We start from the raw sequence: 21083 nt of genomic DNA on the forward strand, positions 1-21083 counted from the left end.
GACCACTGAGTTAGGACCTCGCCTAGAGATTTGTGCCTGGGTAATAATGACATTCTTCCTGTTGCTCTAGCATATCTCATAGATTGTTCCGAGGCCCCTGGTGATACAATGTCACCCTTCAGGGGGCATTTTGGACAGTGCAGGGGTGTTTTGGGTTATCTGTTAAGTAGTGTTAACTCCCACTGTGAAGTGGAAGACATGTGTGGTTCCTGGTGGGCAGGCTAGGGATGACAGAGGCTATGCCTTTTGTAGGATAACTAAATAATCTTGCAGGGCAGAAACTTTGAACAGCTTTCTGCTCATTCATATAGGTGTGTTTTTAAGTACTTGAGCCTTGAATCTAAGAGGCCTGCACATATGCACAATGTATTTTTCCATACACAGAATGTCAATATACACTTGATTTTCTGGGATTGCAACTCCTATATATATATATTGGGGTCTTATACTTGTCTTGAACTTTGCAAGGAATTGGAAACTAGGCCCTGACTATACCACCCTTCGATGTATCAGGAGCCTCTGCAGCCCTCTGAGTCTGTGGTGATTCTGGGAAAAGGCCTGAGTTCTAGGAACCCCATTGTGCTTCCTATTGTCATCGGAACAAGGTTTTTTTTTTTTTTTGTCTTGTTCTTAAAGACAGGGTTTCTCTGTGTAACAATTCTTGGTGTCCTGGAACTCACTTTGCAGACCAGGCTGGCCCCGAACTCACAGAGATCCACCTGCTTCTACCTCCCAAGTGCTGGGGTTAAAGGAATGAACCACCATTGCCCAGCAAGAACACGTATTTTTAATTGGAAAAATTCTTATATATAAAGGCCTTGGCTTTATTATGAAGATATGTACGTGCATAGGTTTTAACATATGCAAGTTTTGTTTCAGGAACTATACTACCCTGAAGGAACCTAATCTTGTCAGAATGGTTAAAAAGCTTTACAAACGTGTCATCGGCAAGGGGCAAGAAAAGTAGTAACTTATAGAAAAAATGTAATTAAATAAACTTTGGACAACTTATGCAGAATTCCCAGTGTGCTTTTCTGGAGCACACCTCTGGAGCACATACACATGAATTTTCTCTCCTGGGAGCCGGCGGCTCGCTGCCCACTGACCTCCAGCGTGATCCTGTTCTTCACCAGCAGGCCGATCTTGATGTCCATCAGGTTGAGGTCTTTCTCCAGCTGCTGATTGGCCCTGATCTTAGTCACCACTTCTTCTCGTAGTCTCGCTACCTCCAGCTCTTCCTGGAAATCCAAGTCACTCTGATCCAACAGGTACATAAACTTTCGGATTACTGCTAATGGCGGGTTTTCGGAGCCAACTGTGGGAAGAAGAGCAGGCATATTTTATTTTATTTTTCTTCTTTTATTTTATTTAATTAATTTATTTAGATTACATCTCAATTGTTAGCCCATCCCTTGTATCCTCCCATTCCCCCCTCCCTCCCGCTTTCACCCTATTCCCCTCCCCTAGGTCTGTGACCGAGGGGGACCTCCTCCCCCACTATGTGATCACAGGCTATCAAGTCTCATCTTGGTAGCTGAGCAGGCATATTTTAATTGAGAATTATCAGTAACAGGAAAGCAGCCGGCTCTACAGTTAAACTACTACTACAAAAATATACCAACAGACGCATGCAGTCTGTGGCATGGGTCATCCCCCAACAGTGAGAGCTAGATAAGCAAACCCACATAAACAAATGCAGAAAACTGATAATGCCCAGCCCTGTGGTTTTCTATTTATCAAATACTCATTAGCCACCCCCATCCCCCACCCCACCCCCAACCTCCGTCACCAGACAGACAGTATTATCTAGGCCTTATTGATGAGGAAAAGAAAGCTACCCAACAGACCTTGGCTCTAAGACCTGGTGGCTGAGCCAGATAAGAGCTTAAAGTTCTGGCTGCAGGAAGCAGGACGTGGTTTCTCTCAGCATAAAGGATCTCTGGGAAGGAGCCAGAAGTAGGCAAAAGCAAACAAGGGAAGACAAAGGAGTTGGGGGCTCTAAAAGCCAAGCAAGAAGCAACTGAAGGACAAGCCAGGGAATGTCCTACTTGACAGCAGTAAAAAAGATCTCAGAAATTGAAATTTGGGCATTGTCCTTTTAAGCACAGACCGAGGGGGGCCAGCCTCAGCCTCGAGAAAACATGTCCAAATTCTAAGAGCTTTTGTTTCTATTCTCTGACACAGTGACCCTTCTACATGTGTCACATGATCAGTTTGGGGGATGAAGCAGACATTGACGGCAGAGCACAGTGTGGTCGCTGCACCCTGGCTGACGGCCCTTGTCCCCAGCGGCTCTGTCATTGCTCCTTAGAGGTACAGCTTGAGTCTGTGGTCAGTTTGACCAACATCTCCTGACTCAGCTGGCACCCAGCTTGGACCACAGAAGCCGTCTACGTTGCCGTCCTACTTTTGAGGGTCTGTCTGTGTTAAGAGAGATGACACTGGACTGTGTCTGTGGTTACCGTCATTGGGAAATGAGGCTGTGTTTTTGTTGTTGTTGTTGTTGTTTTGTTTTTTAATTTGTTTATCTTGAGACCGGGCCTTGAATTCACCCTATAGCCGAGGATAGCCCTCAACCCCCAATCTTCTTGCCTCCATTTCTCATGTTGAGGTAACAGGCATGCACACTTCACACCCAGCTTGTTTCATTGCTTGTTATTACTATTTTCAAAATTCCCTCCATAAACATATTTAGTCCTTAAAATGAGAGTAGGGGATCAGGACCAGTAATAAACTGATCACCTGAAATGTACGCGAATCATCTTGTCTGTCTTGTCTGCTTCCCCGTAGCTCCTTTAACATAGAATGGGATTCCTGCCAATTCCATTCTTTTTGGAAAAAAAAAATGACAGCCCCCCTGCTTATCCCTTTATTCCTAATAGGCAAGCGGCCCCACTCCTGTCTGATCTGTCCCTTGGCTCACTTGTTCAGAACCCAGAGCGAGAGATGACCAAAGACTCGTTTGTCCTTAGCTCTTGGGACAGTCTCTGTAGCACATGGGCTGGAGAGACGGACACGTCGATGATGGTTAGGAAGGGGCCCAGGTTCTGTTTCCTGAGGTGCCCACTCACCTAGTGCTTTGTAGTCATCTCTGGCTTTGCTTGCCCGTAACATGGATTGTATTTTCACAATTTCATTTTTCTGCAAAAGACAGTGAAAGGAGTCATGACCTTTCAGAGTCCCCTTTTGCTCCATTATTTTAGAATTTTGACTTACAAGGGATGGGCTGACAATTGAGACGTAATATGAATAACACATAAATAAAGAGCTTACACTATTAAACTGTTAAAAACACTGAAAGGTAGGTATAGTAATTTCACACTTATTCTCTCTCTCTTTTTTTAAAGGAGCAAAATAGGTTAGCTATGAACAAATAAAAGCAAGACTGTGGAAGGACTATCTAAATAAAGAGATCTAATGAGGGAAAGGACGCCCAGAACCTGAACGGTCCAGTCTATGTTGGCAGTTTTATTCTGACATTTTCCAGGGGGTTTTGACTTAATCACTTAGCATCCAGGTGACCTGTACATCCCATGTCAGAAAATGCCCGAGCAGAGTCTTCTCTCTTTGGCGTCACTAGCCCACGCTTTTCCTCTCGCCATGTCCTCTCTACCCTTGACCCAGGGTGACTTCTAAGTTAAACGGTAAGCTCCCGTTAGTGTCACATTGAGTTCTGAGGTCTGTTTATTCCCAGGTAGTCACCAGCATTGTTTAGTCAAGCTACTCAACACTAGCATTCAACAAGTATTGATTTTAGTTCAAATCTCAGCCCGAATGAAAAGCCGCGAGCACGCGTCTTACATGATCTTCGAAATACTGTAGCCGTGAAAGGTAACTTTTCCTTGCTGTCACCATTCGGAACCAGGACTGAATCTGTAAGAAGGTAGAAGACAAGCCATGGTGACCCCCACACACTCTTCAAGGTAGCCTACACTGCCTCCCTCAAAATACTATCTGCTTAATACCAGCAGCCTTGCATGAGTGTGAACTCTGCACTCAGGAGTCCGGGGGCTAGCCTGGGCTACATATGAGATCCTGTGTCAAAGAACAAACAAGGGCAAACAGTGTCCCAAGCACAGATATCAAAGCCTCCCCTTCATGTCTCACTTCTTTGGTTGTTTTCTTTGAAGCTCTTCAAAACATATTATGTGACTCTTAACTTCACCGGGTTCATAGAAAAGGGCTACATAGTTCAGTTCTCATCTCAATAAGAAAAAGCTGAGAGAGCAAGGCAGTCTTCTGAGCTATTGTGAGTTAGTAAATCAAAATAAACCGAATCTGGCATTTTTACATCATCTTTTAAATGCAACCGATATCCCCTTAGGTTTTTTTTTTATATTGCATTTATTCATTTTGTATGTGCATGTGTGCACATGCATGCCCAGGACAGCCAAGGCTACAGGAAGGAAGGGTAGTGTGGTGGCTGCTCTTAGCTAAGCTTTTCTGCTGGCATGTTTGAGCACTCTACCGTTAGCAAATACAGTAGGACTAACACGAAACTTATATTAAATCTTATATTAAAAATCAATTTGGAAGCCGGGCGTGGTGGCGCACGCCTTTAATCCCAGCACTCGGGAGGCAGAGGCAGGTGGATCACTGTGAGTCCGAGGCCAGCCTGGTCTACAAAGCGAGTCCAGGACAGCCAAGGCTACATAGAGAAACCCTGCCTCGAAAAAAAAAAAATCAATTTGGATTTTTTTTTTTTCCCTGAGACAGGGTTTCTCTGTGTAGCCGTGGCTGTCCTGGACTTGCTCTGTAGACCAAGCTGGCCTCCATCACAGCGATCCACCTGCCTCTGCCTCCCTGAGTGCTGGGATTACAGGCGTGTGCTACCACACCCGGTTTCAATTTGGATTTTCTAGATAAAGAGCTGGGTATAAAAACCCGTTCACATTTGGTTCTCATAACTACATAAAGACCGTGAGACCATCACATGGCTCATCACCTCGCTTGAAGATGCTCCCTCTGGGGCCAGTACTGACCTTCAAGGCTCACACATTTCTGTTTACCAGCTTTGTCTTCTAGATTCAGGACAAAGTGGGAGGAAATGTGTAAGCCAAGTACTCGATACAGCAGAAAACAATATTTACCTTCACAACAGAGTCTACGTTACTGGCAAACACTTGCTGTCTGTTCAGATACTCCTGCCGCTGTTTATACCCCTTCCAGAAAGCCTGCGGGAAAGAGCAGGGAAAGAGTGACTAAGGAGTGAGTTTACCACCATTGCTTCGGAAGCTGCAAGCACAGAGCACAGCTCATTAGTTACTGCGCTGGGACACCAGCAGGAGCCCTCCCCACCAGATCTCCTTGGACACCATGTCCAATGGTGGACACTCACTGGGACAGAGCACATCAACTTATGTGTGAGACAGGATGAGAGTTGGGGCAAGAGAGAGCCGGGCGTGGTGGCGCACGCCTTTAATCCCAGCACTCGGGAGGCAGAGGCAGGCGGATCGCTGTGAGTTCGAGGCCAGCCTGGTCTACAAAGCGAGTCCAGGATGGCCAAGGCTACACAGAGAAACCCTGTCTCGAAAAACAAAACAAAACAAAACAAAACAAAAAAAAGAGTTGGGGCAGGCAGAGAAAGGGAAATCAAGTGACCAGGTTGGCACTTGGTTTTCTCATTGAAACCTTAGTTTGACCAAGACCCTGGGTGACAAAGGACACAACAAAAGGAATCCTTCTCACAATATTAACTTGGTTCTATTAATAGTGTTATCTCATAGCAATATAAAATGCTTGAAACAGTGACCAATATATGATTATGTTTACTGTACCAAGTGGCCTAGGGTGGGCTAGACTAGGACGGAAGACACTTCATTTCCCTCTGAATCCCTAAAGATATGCCTATATTTGTCTATTTATCATTTCATGTGTTCCCACTTAAAATAAGACTTGTCTATATATCTATCTGTCACTATTTCCATCTCATTTCTCTCCAAAATGAACTATTAATTCTTTTACTATGTACGACATTTTTATCCATATGCACATCACTTATGCATTAAAACACAAAGACGTCATCATGTATATATCATTTTCTTCCTTTTGATAAAATGAGATCCAACAATATGCCAAGGTCTGCTTTCTCCTCGACATTACATGAAATACTTCCATTTAACACATGCATGAAACATCCGTGCTAACACAGAATCAGGCAAAGCAGATATACTGGAATCAAAACTTCAAAGCTGAAAGAGAAAGATGTAGAATTTTGACAAATTAAATGTGAGGTGTATAATCTTCTACTCTGTATAGATAGAACTTCTCCTAACCCAGCTGCCTTGCCTTAGAAAGTACAGCACAGCTATACCCATCAACCCCCTGCAGTGGGGCATTAAGCTGTCACATTTTTCTTTCTTTCTTTCTTCTTCTTCTTCTTCTTCTTCTTCTTCTTCTTCTTCTTCTTCTTCTTCTTCTTCTTCTTCTTCTTCTTCTTCTTCTTTTGCAGTAAACAACCTTATACACAAGGGTCAAGAAAAATATGTATTCTATTTCCCTAGTAATGGAAGTCAAACCTATTTTTTTCTTCAGTTTTTTCAAGACAGGATTTCTCCGTATAGCCATGGCTGTCCTAGACTCTCTTTGTAGACCAGGCTGGCCTCGAACTCATAGAGATCCACCTGCCTCTACCTCCCAAGTGCTGGGATTAAAGGTGTTACGCCATCACCACCCAGCTCAAACCTAAGTAATTTTAAAGTTCCTAAGATTTGTAATTTTTTATATATCTTTTACATTTATATAGATATAGTTATTAGTGTATATGTGTGTGTATGTACACTTTGCAGGAGTCAGTTTTAAAGTTCCTAAGATTTATAATTTTATATATATTTTTTACATTTATATAGCTATTTGTGTGTGTGTGTGTGTGTGTGTGTGTGTGTGTGTGTGTGTGTGTGGATGTACAATTTGCAGGAGTCAGTTTTCTCCTTCCACCAGGTATGTGCTGCCAGCAAGCATCTTTACCCACTGAGCCATCTTGCAGGCCCATTTTCAATATTAGTAAAGTCATATGAATTTACTTTTAACAGAGTTTATGATCTTTTATTTGTCTAGGAACAAAGTAGTACTATGTGGCTCAGTCTAGCCCTGAACTCACAGCCCTCTTGCCTCGGTTTCCCAAATAATGGGATTGCACAGATGTGCCACTAGGCCCAGATTCAGTAATTTATTTGTTCTGCCTGCACGGATATCTGTGTGAGGTACTGGGTTCCCTAGAACTAGACAGAACTCCCTAGAGTTACAGACAGTTGTGAGCCACCACATGGGTACTAGGAACCAAACCTAGGTCCTCTGCAAGAGCAGTCAGTGATCTTAACCACCGAGCCATCTCTCCAGCCCATAATTTTCTTTTAAAGTGAGAAATATAAAAAGTAGTTATTTCAGCTGGGTGGTGGTGGTACATGTTTTTAATACCAGCATTTGGGAAGCAGAGGCAGAGGCAGGCAAATCTCTGTGAGTTCCAGGCCAGCCTGGTCTACAGAATGAGTTCCAGGACAACCAAAGCTATACAGGGAAACCCTTTGTCGAAAAACAAAAACAAACAGAAAAAAAAAAAAAAAAAAAAAAAGAGTTACTGTACAAGGGGATCAAATGGTTTGTTACAAGACTGAATTTTTTTTCTCAATAAATAAAAACATATTGAAGATGTTATTCATATTAGCCAAATCTTAAATGCACATAAATAAACTAAAAAAGAAATAAAGGAATTAAAATTATAGTACTGCCAGGCATGGTAGCACATGCCTTTAATCCTAGCATTCAAGGATGCAGAGGCAGGTGGATTGCTATGAGTTCGAGGCCAGCCTAGTCTACAAAATGAGTCCAGGACAGGTAAGGCTACACAGAGAAACCCTGTCTCCAACCTCTCCTGCCAAATTATAGTACTATACTTTGGGATTAAAAAGTATCTGAACTGGACAATTCATCGTTATAAAGATGCCAAACTAAAAAAAGAAAAAAAAAAAAAAAACCCAAAACCCCAAACAAAAACAAACAAACAAACAAACAACACCCCCCAAAACCAAAAAAACATAAAAACAAAAAAACCATGGAGGCATGATTCAGGAGATAAGAGCTCTTCCACAGGACTCAGGTTTGATTCCAGCACCTACATGGCTCTCAACAACTATTTATAAACCACTTATAAATTCAACTGAAGGGGATGTGATACCTTTTTCTGGTCTGCAAGGGCACAAGCAAGGACATGGAACAATAAATAAATGAAAGTTTAAAAAAAAAAAAAAAAAGCAAAACAAAACAAAACAAACAAACCCAAACCACAAGACTTTGGGATGGAGAGAGCGCTCAGTGGTTAAGGGCACTGTGTGTTCTTCCCAGGAGACCCAGGTTCAATTCCAGTACCCACATAGTGACTCACAACCATCTCTAAATCGAATATCAGGAGACCTGATGCTTTCTTCTGCCCTATGCTGGTCCCAGGTACACAGGTGGTACATAGACACACACGTAAAAAGTAAAATAAATCAAATATATTAGGCTGGAGAGATAGCTCAGGAGTTAAAAGCAGTATTTGCCCTTCTAGAGGTCCTGAGTTCAATTCCCAGCAATCACATGGTGGCTCACACCCATCTGTAATAGGCCCTGATGTGCTCTTCCGGTGTGCATGTACACAGTGCAGTCATACACACAAAAGAGATAAATCTTAAAACAAGACAAGACTTTAATACAACTGTTAAAAATATGGGTTTACAATTTTGTCAAGTCACTTTGCAAATGACTTTTTTTCTTTATTAATTCATTCTATTACATCTCAGTAATTATCCTCCCATTCCTCCCTCCCTCCCGCTTTCCCCCTACTCCCCTCCCCTATGACTGTGACTGGGGGGGGCCTCCTCCCCCTGTATATGCTCATAGGGTATCAAGTCTCTTCTTGGTAGTCTGCTATCCTTTCTCTGAGTGCCACCAGGCCTCCCCATCCAGGGGACGTGGTCAAATATGGGGCACCAGAGTTCGTGTGAAAGTCAGTCTTCCTCAAGTTTTTACAGTGAGGAGTTGCTATGTAGGGAGACAAATGGCCCGAGGATTGCATTGGCACCCAGAGCCTGGGATTCTGCAGGTCTCAGAAGCTTCCAGCAATGACCATGCTGGAACGTGGCCCACGCTGTGAGTAAAGACGCCAGCAAGCACAACTTGAGGATTCTTAAGTGCCCATTTAGAAATGCTATCACGGGATTGGTGGCAGCGTGGCACTTCTCAGAGGAGAGGAGAAACTGCTGTCTGATGTCACTGACAACTGTTCACAAAGATGGCTCATCAATGTGACGGGGACAGGAAAAGAGCATCCTAATGCCCCAATGGCCGGATTCCACAGCAGTGTGGCCATCACCAGCCAGATAAAGCTCCAAACAGTGCCTACACTTGGTGGGTAGTGCAGGTGCAGTTATGTGAATATAATTATGTATCTCTGATCAATACTCAGAGCAAAAACAAAACTGGCATTAGCCAAGATCTCTTTCTGCCTTTCTAGCATCAAGTGAATTCAGAAATACCATACCATTCATAAAAAAAAAAAAAAACAAAAAAAAACAAAACAAAAAAACCAAACCAAACCAAACCAAAACAAAAACAAAACAAACAAACAAACAAAAAGAAAAAGAAATACCATTCATTGCTGCTAACTCAGATTCACACACACACAAGGAATGGATCAATTTGTGACACTAAGAGTGTCTAACCTGGAGCCCTTCCCTTGTCCACCCGGCACTATTTGCTTACTGTGCCCATGACTGACCACTCACTCCTTGTAAGATTTTGGTATCACACTCCACCTCATAATGAGCTATTTGTATAGACTTCCTCCCCAGAATCTTCCTATAGAAATATTCATTGCTACTTCCTAAGCAAAGGTGGCCGAGCGAATGGATATTTTGATCTACACAGGAGCAGAAATACTATACGCCTTACATTTAATGATCAAAATTCTACATTTTCCTCAGCTTTGACATTTCCATTCCAGAAGGTCTGGCTTGTCTACTTTAACCCCAGAGTCCACTCTCATAGCCATAAATTGAAAGTTCTTCTAACAAGTATGGGTATAACAATGGAGCAAATACGCTGTTACGACGTAAAAGACAAAAGTTTAGATCATAAAGCCAGTTAGATACAGCTTTTTATAGTAAAATCATTCTCTTGGCTGTTATGGGAACTTGTGGGAAAAGTTATAGTATCCACCTTATTCTGTTTCCTGGGACTATAAATATATTTACTGTATGGTGTTGAAACACTGGAGACTATTCCTCTTCTTTATATGTCTTCAATGTTAATCTCCAGAAAACTGGGCTTGCTGAACCAGCTGTCTTGCTTGATAAATGGTACCCAGAACTCTAATCAGGATGCTAAAGTCATTGTGATAGAGAGTAGCTAGGAGGGTTTTGTTTTGTTTTGTTCTGTTTGTGTTTTGAGACAGGGTTTCCCTGTGCAGCCTTGGCTGTCCTGGACTTTGTAGAGCATGCTGGCCTTGAACTCACAGAGATCTGCCTGCCTCTGCCTTCCTGAGAGCTGGCATTAAAGACATGTGCCACCACGCGCAGCTGCTAGGAGGTTCTGAACAATTTCCTTTCTCTCCTTCCGAAGTCCAGCAACCCACAAGGCTTTGTCTATTCGGTCAGCATCATGGACGACTGCCCTAAAGGGACTCCCCTGCTTTGTAGCCCCCATACTCCGAAATTGCTTCACAAAAGCCATGTCTTCCCATTGCCCGGACACTTGCTGGCTTCCTCCCCTAAATTTCAGTAAGTCATTAACTCCTAGGGATAGGATTTAAATTTATGTTTTACTTTTATGTGTACCATATGTATATGGGTATCTATCTGTAGGGGCTCAAACAAAGCGTCAGGTCTCCTGGAGCTGCAGTTACAGGCAGATGCGAACCATATGAAGTGGATGCTACATCAAACGCAGGGTCCTCTGAAGAGCAGCAAGGGCTCTTGGTTGGTAAGCCATCTCTCTGGCCCAGGGCTGAGTTTTGAGGTTAGTCTTGACTACTTTCTTTCCTAAGAGAGGTAACCCAGTTTTCATTAGTTCAAGGGAGAATCTTTCCGTTGTAGCTGGAGGTTCGTCCTGTTTGATAATTTCTTTTTTATCTCTTCCCACAGAAACACCAATGATCCTACTCTTGGATGCCCTCCATCTGTCCCGAGTCATTTCTGTCACCTCATCACATACCGAGCACTTAAGGCAGCACACTGGGGAATGTCTCCTGTAGGAACTACCCTATTCAAGCCTTACCATCCTGCAGGGTGTTAGAATTTTTACAGGAGGAGCTGGGCGTGGTGGTACACGGCTTTAATCCCAGCACTCTAGCCAAAACTGAGAAACCCTGTCTCAAAAACAGGGGGCGGGGGGAGAATTTTTACAGGAGGAAATGTACCTTACGTCAGTTACTCTTTCTCTTTGCCTTTCTAATTTCTTTCTTAATTCTTTTTTTTTTTTTTTTTTTTTTTGAGACAAGGTTTCTCTGTGCAGCCTTGGCTATCCTGGACTGGCTTTGTAGACCAGGCTGGCCTGAAACGCACAGAGATCTGCCTGCTACCACTGCCCAACCATTTCAATTCTTTTCAATGTCCATTTTTTATTTTGTACTTTCACAATCTCTTTTAATTGCCATGGTTGTTACTGAGTCATCCACCCTCACTGCCCAACTCCACACACATACACTGTTTCATTATTAAATTTCTTGAGAATTTTCTTCTGGAAGAATATTGTTTGATCTTTACTTCACTTATATTTCATAAATTATATTCATTTTTATATATTTGATGGAAATAAAATTTCATTTACTTATGGTGATTTTTTTCTGGTTTACTCAATTTCAAAATTTCACTACTTCATTTTATTATTTTATTTTCTTCTTTATTTTTTTGGTGTTGGGGATTGGACCCAGAGATGCAAGTGCAGCAAACACTCTAACATTGAGCCACCACCTAGCCCTACACTTAAGCAATTTTATTAAGGGCTTCTAATTGGTCTAAAACTGGACAGTTTGTTGAGGGTGCAGCACAGAGTGCTTGCCTAACATACACTGTCAGCACTGAAAACAAAAATACAAAGAGACTCTCTTTGGCTTCTCTCCATGTTGGACTGGACAACTTCTGATGGGCTCCAAGTATAACCTGGATCCGGCTAGCTTGGGCCAAGATTTGCTTTTGTATCTCACTCTAAAATTGTTAAGAATATATGTCTGGGCCAGTCAACTCGCTAGAAAGATTGAGCTATTTTATGTAGGTGAAACCTTTCAGTATCTCTTTAATGTGGCATTCATTAGCAACTTTGGTGAGAAATAAGATTAACATGATGCCTTTTGCCTCCTGGTCTTTTGGTTTCATGGGTCTGAGGGTTATGAGGCCACATCAGTGTTAGACCTCATGCCATCATTGTTGGAAAATTGTCAGACGCAAGGAAAGGAGGCATGGTAAGTTTGATGACATGTTCTGTCCTCAAGCACTGCTGAGGTGAAGCAGCAAGGCCCCACAGGACCACTCTGTCCTTTCCCGGCACTCCTGTGACTTCAGCACTGGGTTCATTATAAAGGGCAACCTCTAAACAGTGGGCTCTTCAGTAGGACTCCCAATTGCAACATTGGTCTGAGATTGGAGAGTACAGGGCTGGTCCAAATTACATCATACTGGCTGCCACTTTGAACTTTGTGCAAAATTAGAAGCTTAGCTTTTATGGGTGTAGATGATTCTATTTTTAGGCTATGTTTTCAACACATAAGCTATGGCAATTTTGAATTAGAAACTCAGGCTCATGTAAAAAAGGTAAGTGTCAGACCTACAACAGAGATTTCTTTTTAAAAAAATATTATTTTGGTCCTGCTCACATCTTGAACAAACAAAACACTCTTAACACTTATGCAGACACAAAAAGACCAAGTTCTCACTACTCCTTCTTGGTCCCCAATAACATGAAAGCAAGGCACAAGAAAAGCTCATCAAAAGCCATAAAAGAGAAGCTCTTCCCTTGAAAATATCTCCAGTTTAGGAAATCTCACTGATAGCAGCAGAAGCAAAGTTTACTAAGTTGTTCTCTTCCCGATGGGAAAGCCCAAGCTCTGCATCTTTATCATTGCGTCACAACTTTTAAAATGATGGAGTTGCAGACCAAATAGCTTAGTTTCACAATTAAGCTTAGCTGTTTAGGGGATAAGATGTTTTTAGGTCCTGATAGATGCTTTAAGCTGATAGAGATGAGATATGCTAGATATTGATTTACATTCAGAATTGTAGACTCACCAAGATAGGAAAATGTTTTCTTTAAGGTTGCCAAATACAAATAGCCAAAATAGAATTCCTGATTGTTTTGTGATTCTTCTTGCTCTATATAGTTTATTTTATATATGTATAATAATATAAATGTATATGTAAAAAATATTATAAAAAAAAATGGGGGTACTAAGGAGTTCTCTTGGAGGCCTAAACAAAGAGCAATAATCATACAAAGAGCAGCCTTGGAGAGGTTAAACGCGCTGTGGCTTATCAGTTCTTCTGTTGCCGCAGGCTAGGAGTTGGACATTAACAACCATCCACTAACCCCCGAGACTCCAAGTTTAGCAGGAGACGGACACCTGGAGATGCTGCTCTTTGGAGAAGCACAATTTCAACCCCAAGCCAAGGTATCCATTCCACTCCAAGCATGGTGACGGCAGGTAGATCCGAGCAAGCCCTAACACTCCTCTGAGGGCCACAGGTTAAAACACTTCATCACCAAAGCAATCCCTATCTTAAAGGCGCCCTCAAATAGGGCAGCAAGAGTCTGCATTCAGCACTGTCCATTAGAATACTGTTAGTTGCTCCTATTTTCAAAGAAAGCATTTTCAGAAGGCAGGGCGATTTGCTGTAACTGTGGTAGGTGATTCACATACCTGTATTTTGACCACACTGTCTACTTGGTCATATAAGAATGCTTTTCTAGCTTCAAACTCTTCCCTAAGGATGGGTCCTGAGTTTGTGGCTTGAAAGCGGAGAAGCAAGTCTTCCGAGGCAGACCACATGTTCTCGCGGATGAAATCTGACGTGACTTCCTCAATGATTTCCTGGCAAGAGATACGTCTTATGGTTACTCTCCGCACATGGGTGAGAGGGGCGTGGAGAACGGCTTCTGGAAACGGGAGGCTTTTAGGAAAGAAAATGGACAGCTCTGTTGGGCTTGGTTTAAAGATTTAACAAGAGCCAAGGAAGGGATGGGCGAGCTGGTTTAGCTATTTTTCTAGTGACATGATTTTTGAATCCTCTGAGCTTGGTGGCAAAGTGACATAAGAAGGTATGGAGTGACCTCACGTGATGCTGGCCTGAATTCCACAGACTGTAAAAGAGTCAAGGCTGACTATTATAAAAACGGGCATCACCTCCCACTCCTTCAGCATGCTGGGGCAGGGAGGAGTGGCAGAGCCCATGAAGCCCTAGGTTCCTCTTTCTCTAGCTCTAGCCCCAGAGGATGTCCCAAGTGAAATCAGATACTTAAGGCAGAAAGCAGGTGGGAAAGACAAATGTTATCAAGAACAGATGGAAGACCAGAGGAATAGGAAAAAAGAAAGGGGAATAAGAGTTTTCATGTGGGCCCTTTCACACTTGTGTAAATGCAAAGACTGGGCTCGTCCCTATAGCTGAAGAGTCTTGCCTAGCACAGTTGAAAGCAGTGGCTGGTTTATTTAAGCGGTAAGAAGGAAAATCATTTAAAGGATCACAGAAAGCTTGAAATAAAGACATGTGTTCACTGAATAAAGACAATAACTTCAGGTTATTATTTTTAAAAGGCTGAGACCCTCCACCATTTAATAGCTCAATAGACTGATAACCAGTGTAACACAAGTTGTGTCTGGGTGTGGTTGAATCCAAGATGAGCCTTTTTCTCTCTCCTCTGTCTCTCTCTCTGTCTCTGTCTCTGTCTCTCTCTCTCTCTCTCTCTCTCTCTCACACACACACACACACACACACACACACACACACACACATTTTAACTCATCAATGTTGTTTCTTCATGGCTTGGTGCAGCTTCTCAATCCTGGTATGGGATTCAAGAAAAAATATCAGTACTCATCACTCATTGGTCTCACGTTCTCTGCCTAAAACTTGTAAACACTTTGAACACCTGAAATTAGTAAATAACTTTCTCCTGCAGGTGTTCTCTTCTCATGTGGAGTTTTGTCATTAAACAACTTCAGATTCAGGCCACATTTTCCTCTTCTCACTTGTGTCATGTATTTCTATACTCAGTATCTCCAGTCCTAGTCACTTTTATTCATGTCTCTTTCTCCTCCCTGCCCCCTCCATCCATCCATCTATAGCTATCTATTTATTCTTGAGGTTGGGTCTTATTAGATGGTCTTGGCTGCCCTGGAATATGTACAGCAGGATGGCCTCACAGAAATCCATCTCTCTCTGCCTCCTGAGTGCTGAGACTAAAGGTGTGTGTCACCGCACCCAACAGCTACTGACTTTTAATGATATTAATGTGCTCTATACTTAAGTGTTATATTTTTCTTCTCCAAGATAGAATGGTTATCAGCAGTATTTTCCCTCTGAACATATCCTAACATCTGGATCCATCAGCAAGCCTCATGTCTTTTGAGTTCAACTTTCAGCCTTAAGCTCAAAGCAATCTTGCTGAGGATTCTTCCCCCACTCATTGTCTTGTGTCAGAATAAATCTCTTTCTTGAGGTGCATCTTGTATTATTAGTTCCAGAGCAATGAGCACATGATATCACCCTTGGATATACCAGTGGCTGCATCAGAAACAGTGGCAAGAGTGGGAGACTAGGAAAGTTAGATTGGAACCTCGAAGCACTGGGGGGAAAGCCTCTGTTTGTTACTGACACATTCTGTGTAAGCTGTAAAATTAATCCAAGTTTCTTTATCCATTCTCCCCATCCCCCCACCCCCCCCCCCCCCCCCCCCGAGTGGTTAAGAGCATTGTCTGCTTTTTTTCTTTTATTTTTATATTTTACTTTTACATATACATTCATATTATTATACATATATGCAATAAACTACCTACAGCGAGAAGGACCACAAGATGAATTATATAAATGTTACATTCATAGTGTTTTGCCTATTTGTATTTGGCAGCCTTGGAGAAAACATCTTTCCTATCTTGGTAAGTCCACAGGTCTGAATGTAACAATTCTGAATGTAACAATTCTGAATGTAACAAATCACTATCTATCCTTCACCCATTTGATGCCTTGTTTCCTAATGTGTTCAGAAGATCTATTTGTAGTGTTTCTCATTCTTGCTCTCGGGCATGTCTGATATCTGATTATCATAAGAGGGTTGATTCCAATTACACACATTCCTCTGACTTTACTCACTCTTAATCTTTGCTGCCCCTCACCACTTCCCACAGTTCACAGAATCCCCTGAAGAAGGACATTCCAGCAATAGCTACCTGACCATCTGCTTATGGCTTGGTTCTTTGTTCATTCATTTGTTTGTTTGGTTTTGCTTTTTTTTTTTTTTTAAGGCAACTCCTAGAGAGGAGCTATGTATTTTCATGTTCTTAAAAAAATAGATCCAATACAGCATGGTCAGAAGAGGGACAGGTTTCTTGTTAAGATGTTTCTTTCACTCCTTTTCATAGGATGGGCGAATTAAGATGTTGGGAGGAGAGAGAGAGAGAGAGAGAGAGAGAGAGAGAGAGAGAGAGAGAGAGAGAGAGAGAGAGAAAAGAAAAGAGAAGAGAAGAGGAGAGGAGAGGAGAGAGAGAGAGGAGAGGGAGAGAGGGAGAGGGAGAGAGGGAAAGACAACTCAGATGAGTTAGAATGGAGACTGAAAAGGGTACTTTGGTGTTTTGGATCAATGGTTTTTATAGCTTTACTCTTACGTTGTTTTCCTTTGCAAATATTTTAGAACTGAGTTCTTGTAACATAAAACAACAACAAAACTACTATGTACTTGGGAATGAATTCAGAGTAAGATGGACTGGGCAGACAGAAGAAATAACTGATGCTCTAAAACAGGCCAATGTTCCATACAAGAGGAAAGAGTATTAACACCAAATGAAGCTCCCACAGGCGGTTCTGAATGGGCCTCTTCCTCCTGTGCTTAATATAGTGATGTCCAAATAGCCCACAACAATGTATGCATAATCTATGCATGGTTTCTACCTAACTCAGGTATTTTGTTATATAGGACTCTGATTAAAAGGGGATAAGGGAGAATAGAGAAATTGTTTTGATAAGTAAATTATTGTCAACTAAACTTTCAGATATAGGTCAAGTGTCCACTAAAAGAGATCTTCAGAGGTAAAATAAAAGTTTAAACTCACTATACCATGTTTACATTTGGGTTAGTATAGCCTATGAGCACATGATTTGAATCAAGAATCATGTAGAAAATACACCCAGTTATATTTAGACACTAGAACATGCAAAGCTTCAACAATGAAAACATGCTAAGACAATTGTTTTTCCACCCTGTTCCTTGTACCTCCCTGTTGTCCATTCCTAAAGCCATCCTGGAGATCTCTGTGGCTGAGATGCCCATTCCAGGCTTTTATGGGAAAAAAATGTGTTTTACTTGGAACAGTTTCACATTAAGTGGTAGGCAAAGGGGAAAAGGAAAGACATGAGACACATTGACAACTGAGAAATTATTATTCGTCAAACTTATCATTACTAAGAAAAAGTTGAAGATTGGCTTCTGAGAATAAGCTGGCATCGCAGATGAGCTGCAAACATTTCTTCCACTTGGTCCCACTGTTTTTTGGCTACGCCAGGACTGAAGATAATAGTTTTTAGCAGGGCAGCACACCCAACTCTAGTTCAGGAAGATTATTCCTTGCCCACCCTTCAAATTGATTAGTCTCCCCTCTCACTTCCATACTGAAGAACAGACCAACAATCACACTTCTCTTTATACAGTAGAGTTTTCCATCAAACACCAACCTCCTACCTCAATTTCTTCTCCTGTGAGCCACGATTCTTTAAGCAAGCATGATTCCGGTGGGACCCAAGAACCTTCTTTGGAATCTGTGTTGTAATAGTAGTTATATTTCTGCTGCAAGTTGAGTTTGACCCATGAACCTTCTTCACTGGACACTAAAGAAAAAGAGTTTGTTAGCATCTACACAGGAACAGAGGTCTTACACGTTCTTAACAAGAGGCTCAGGAGCATACTAGCTATTAGGTCTCTGGTTAAAAAGGGATGGGGAGGGGGGATAGATAACTAGGATTGGTAAACCAAGTCTGATAGACCACATAAGATTTTCCAGTACATACAATAATCTAGCAAAAGCATTTTTTAACTACGTGTTCAGTTGGTCTATGTTATAGTCACTAGAAATGACAATAAGGGGCTGGAGAGATGGCTCAGTGGTTAAGAGCACTGACTGCTCTTCCAGAGGTTATGAGTTCAATTCCCAGCAACCACATGGTGGCTCATAACCATCCACAGTGAGATCTGGTGCCCTCTTCTGGCCTGCAGTACGTGCAGGCATAATACTGTATACATAATAAATATTTTAAAAAAGAATACAAGAAAAATGACAATAAAATGGAATGAATTTCAAATAAATAATGGCAGTTCTTTTACTACCCCACCTAAAGTGGGGGAGAGATGAACATCAAACACTGACTCTGGACTACAATTCCTTTTTGTTTGTTTTTTTTGTGACAGGGTTTCTCTGTGAAGCCTTGGCTGTCTTAGACTCACTTTGTAGACCAGGCTGGCCTTGACCTCACAAAGATCTGCCTGCCTCTGCCTCCCGAGTGCTGTGATTAAAGGCGTGAGCCACCAAGCCCAGTCTGGTTACGTGTAGACCCTGAAACCCCTTTCCCAAGCAGCTAGAGTCCAATGAGCAGAATTTTACTTGCTAATAATGTCGTCCAGAACTTTCTCTGACAAGAACTGATCTACAAGGACTACTGACCCATGTTTAAGGCAGAGACAAGTCACTTCTGAGTACAAATTCAATCAAATTACAAAATAGAAAATGTGCATCATAAAGGTCAATGAAAGTGAGGAAAAGGAAAATTCCTGATCTGATTTAAGATGTTCTCCATAAGGACACAAAAAGAGAAAAAAAAAAAATGCTGAAAGGATGTGGCTTGGGTGGGTGGGGACAGGCTACGTTTGTGGCAGTCTTAAACCAGCTAAAAAGAATGTTTGCTCCTCACGAATCTGTCGCTACACATTATAGTATATTTAGAAATTTTTATTTTTGTTAATTAGCCATGAATTCTGGCCCAAACCAGAGACTAAGAACTACCCTTATCACTGAAAAGTTCTAAGTCTGCTAAGTGACTCCTCCCTCCCACCAACACTCACTGACTTCCCAGGTAAATCAAAGCTCCAGTAGCTGTCTTCATAAAATATGTAAATACATTCAAATAATCAGACAGAATAACCAGGCCATCCATATAAGTATTTGCTGATTCTTTTTGGTTTTAAATACTCAAAAAAAAAAAAAAATCGGTAATGTTTTATTAGTATGAATATACCTTAGAGTTCACAGCATAGTGATTCCATGTGGCATTCCATGCAGCACATGCTTGACACTGTGATGGGCTACCCCCGCTTGACACTGTGATGGGCTCCCCTTGCTTGACACTGTGATGGGCTCCCCCCACTTGACACTGTGATGGGCTCCCCTTGCTTGACACTGTGATGGGCTACCCCCGCTTGACACTGTGATGGGCTCCCCGTGCTTGACACTGTGATGGGCTACCCCCGCTTGACACTGTGATGGGCTCCCCCACTTGACACTGTGATGGGCTCCCCCACTTGACACTGTGATGGGCTACCCCCGCTTGACACTGTGATGGGCTCCCCTTGCTTGACACTGTGATGGGCTCCCCCACTTGACACTGTGATGGGCTCCCCGTGCTTGACACTGTGATGGGCTCCCCGTGCTTGACACTGTGATGGGCTCCCCTTGCTTGACACTGTGATGGGCTCCCCCACTTGACACTGTGATGGGCTCCCCGTGCTTGACACTGTGATGGGCTCCCCTTGCTTGACACTGTGATGGGCTCCCCGTACTTGACACTGTGATGGGCTCCCCTTGCTTGACACTGTGATGGGCTCCCCGTGCTTGACACTGTGATGGGCTCCCCCCACTTGACACTGTGATGGGCTCCCCTTGCTTGACACTGTGATGGGCTCCCCGTACTTGACACTGTGATGGGCTCCCCGTACTTGACACTGTGATGGGCTCCCCCCACTTGACACTGTGATGGGCTCCCCTTGCTTGACACTGTGATGGGCTACCCCCGCTTGACACTGTGATGGGCTCCCCGTGCTTGACACTGTGATGGGCTACCCCCGCTTGACACTGTGATGGGCTCCCCCACTTGACACTGTGATGGGCTCCCCCACTTGACACTGTGATGGGCTACCCCCGCTTGACACTGTGATGGGCTCCCCGTACTTGACACTGTGATGGGCTCCCCTTGCTTGACACTGTGATGGGCTCCCCTTGCTTGACACTGTGATGGGCTCCCCTTGCTTGACACTGTGATGGGCTCCCCTTGCTTGACACTGTGATGGGCTCCCCTTGCTTGACACTGTGATGGGCTCCCCTTGCTTGACACTGTGATGGGCTCCCCTTGCTTGACACTGTGATGGGCTCCCCGTACTTGACACTGTGATGGGCTCCCCTTGCTTGACACTGTGATGGGCTCCCCGTACTTGACACTGTGATGGGCTCCCCTTGCTTGACACTGTGATGGGCTCCCCGTGCTTGACACTGTGATGGGCTACCCCCGCTTGACATTGTTCTTTCTATAATTTATTCATAATACATCTTGATTGTAATCCTCTTGCTCTTATCTTCCTGTTCCCACCCTCCCTCTATTTTCTGCTCTGTTCCCCTCCCCTAGACCTCTGGCAGGTAGGGTCCTGCTCCCCGACCGTCTGACCACAATTTGTCAGTGACCAAAAAAGTGACAGCTTTCTCTTTAAATGAGCAGTTGGACAGCTGTTCATCTGTTGCTGGTCTTTTGTTTTTAATTAAATGTGTGTGTGTGTGTGTGTGTGTGTGTGTGTGTGTGTGTGTGTGTGTGTGTGTGTACCATGGCATATGCATGGAAGTCAGAGGACAACTCTTAGGCGTCGACTTCTTC

General features: G+C 42.9%; 1 protein-coding gene across 1 annotated transcript in view; it reads right to left on the reverse strand.

Annotated features, from left to right (window-relative positions):
• Positions 1 to 21083, reverse strand: part of Iqgap2 (IQ motif containing GTPase activating protein 2) — a 282578-nt gene that overhangs the window by 46410 nt on the left and 215085 nt on the right. Inside the window, exons 16-21 of the mRNA XM_051172543.1 lie at positions 17914 to 18059; positions 13886 to 14056; positions 5091 to 5174; positions 3802 to 3873; positions 3072 to 3141; positions 1107 to 1315 (exon numbers count right to left, since the gene is read on the reverse strand). Of these exons, the coding sequence (XP_051028500.1) occupies positions 1107 to 1315; positions 3072 to 3141; positions 3802 to 3873; positions 5091 to 5174; positions 13886 to 14056; positions 17914 to 18059 (752 nt within the window). The remainder of the gene's footprint in view (positions 1 to 1106; positions 1316 to 3071; positions 3142 to 3801; positions 3874 to 5090; positions 5175 to 13885; positions 14057 to 17913; positions 18060 to 21083) is intronic.

Source organism: Acomys russatus, chromosome 30, assembly GCF_903995435.1.
Source record: "Acomys russatus chromosome 30, mAcoRus1.1, whole genome shotgun sequence".
NCBI classification, from domain to species: Eukaryota; Metazoa; Chordata; class Mammalia; order Rodentia; family Muridae; genus Acomys; species Acomys russatus.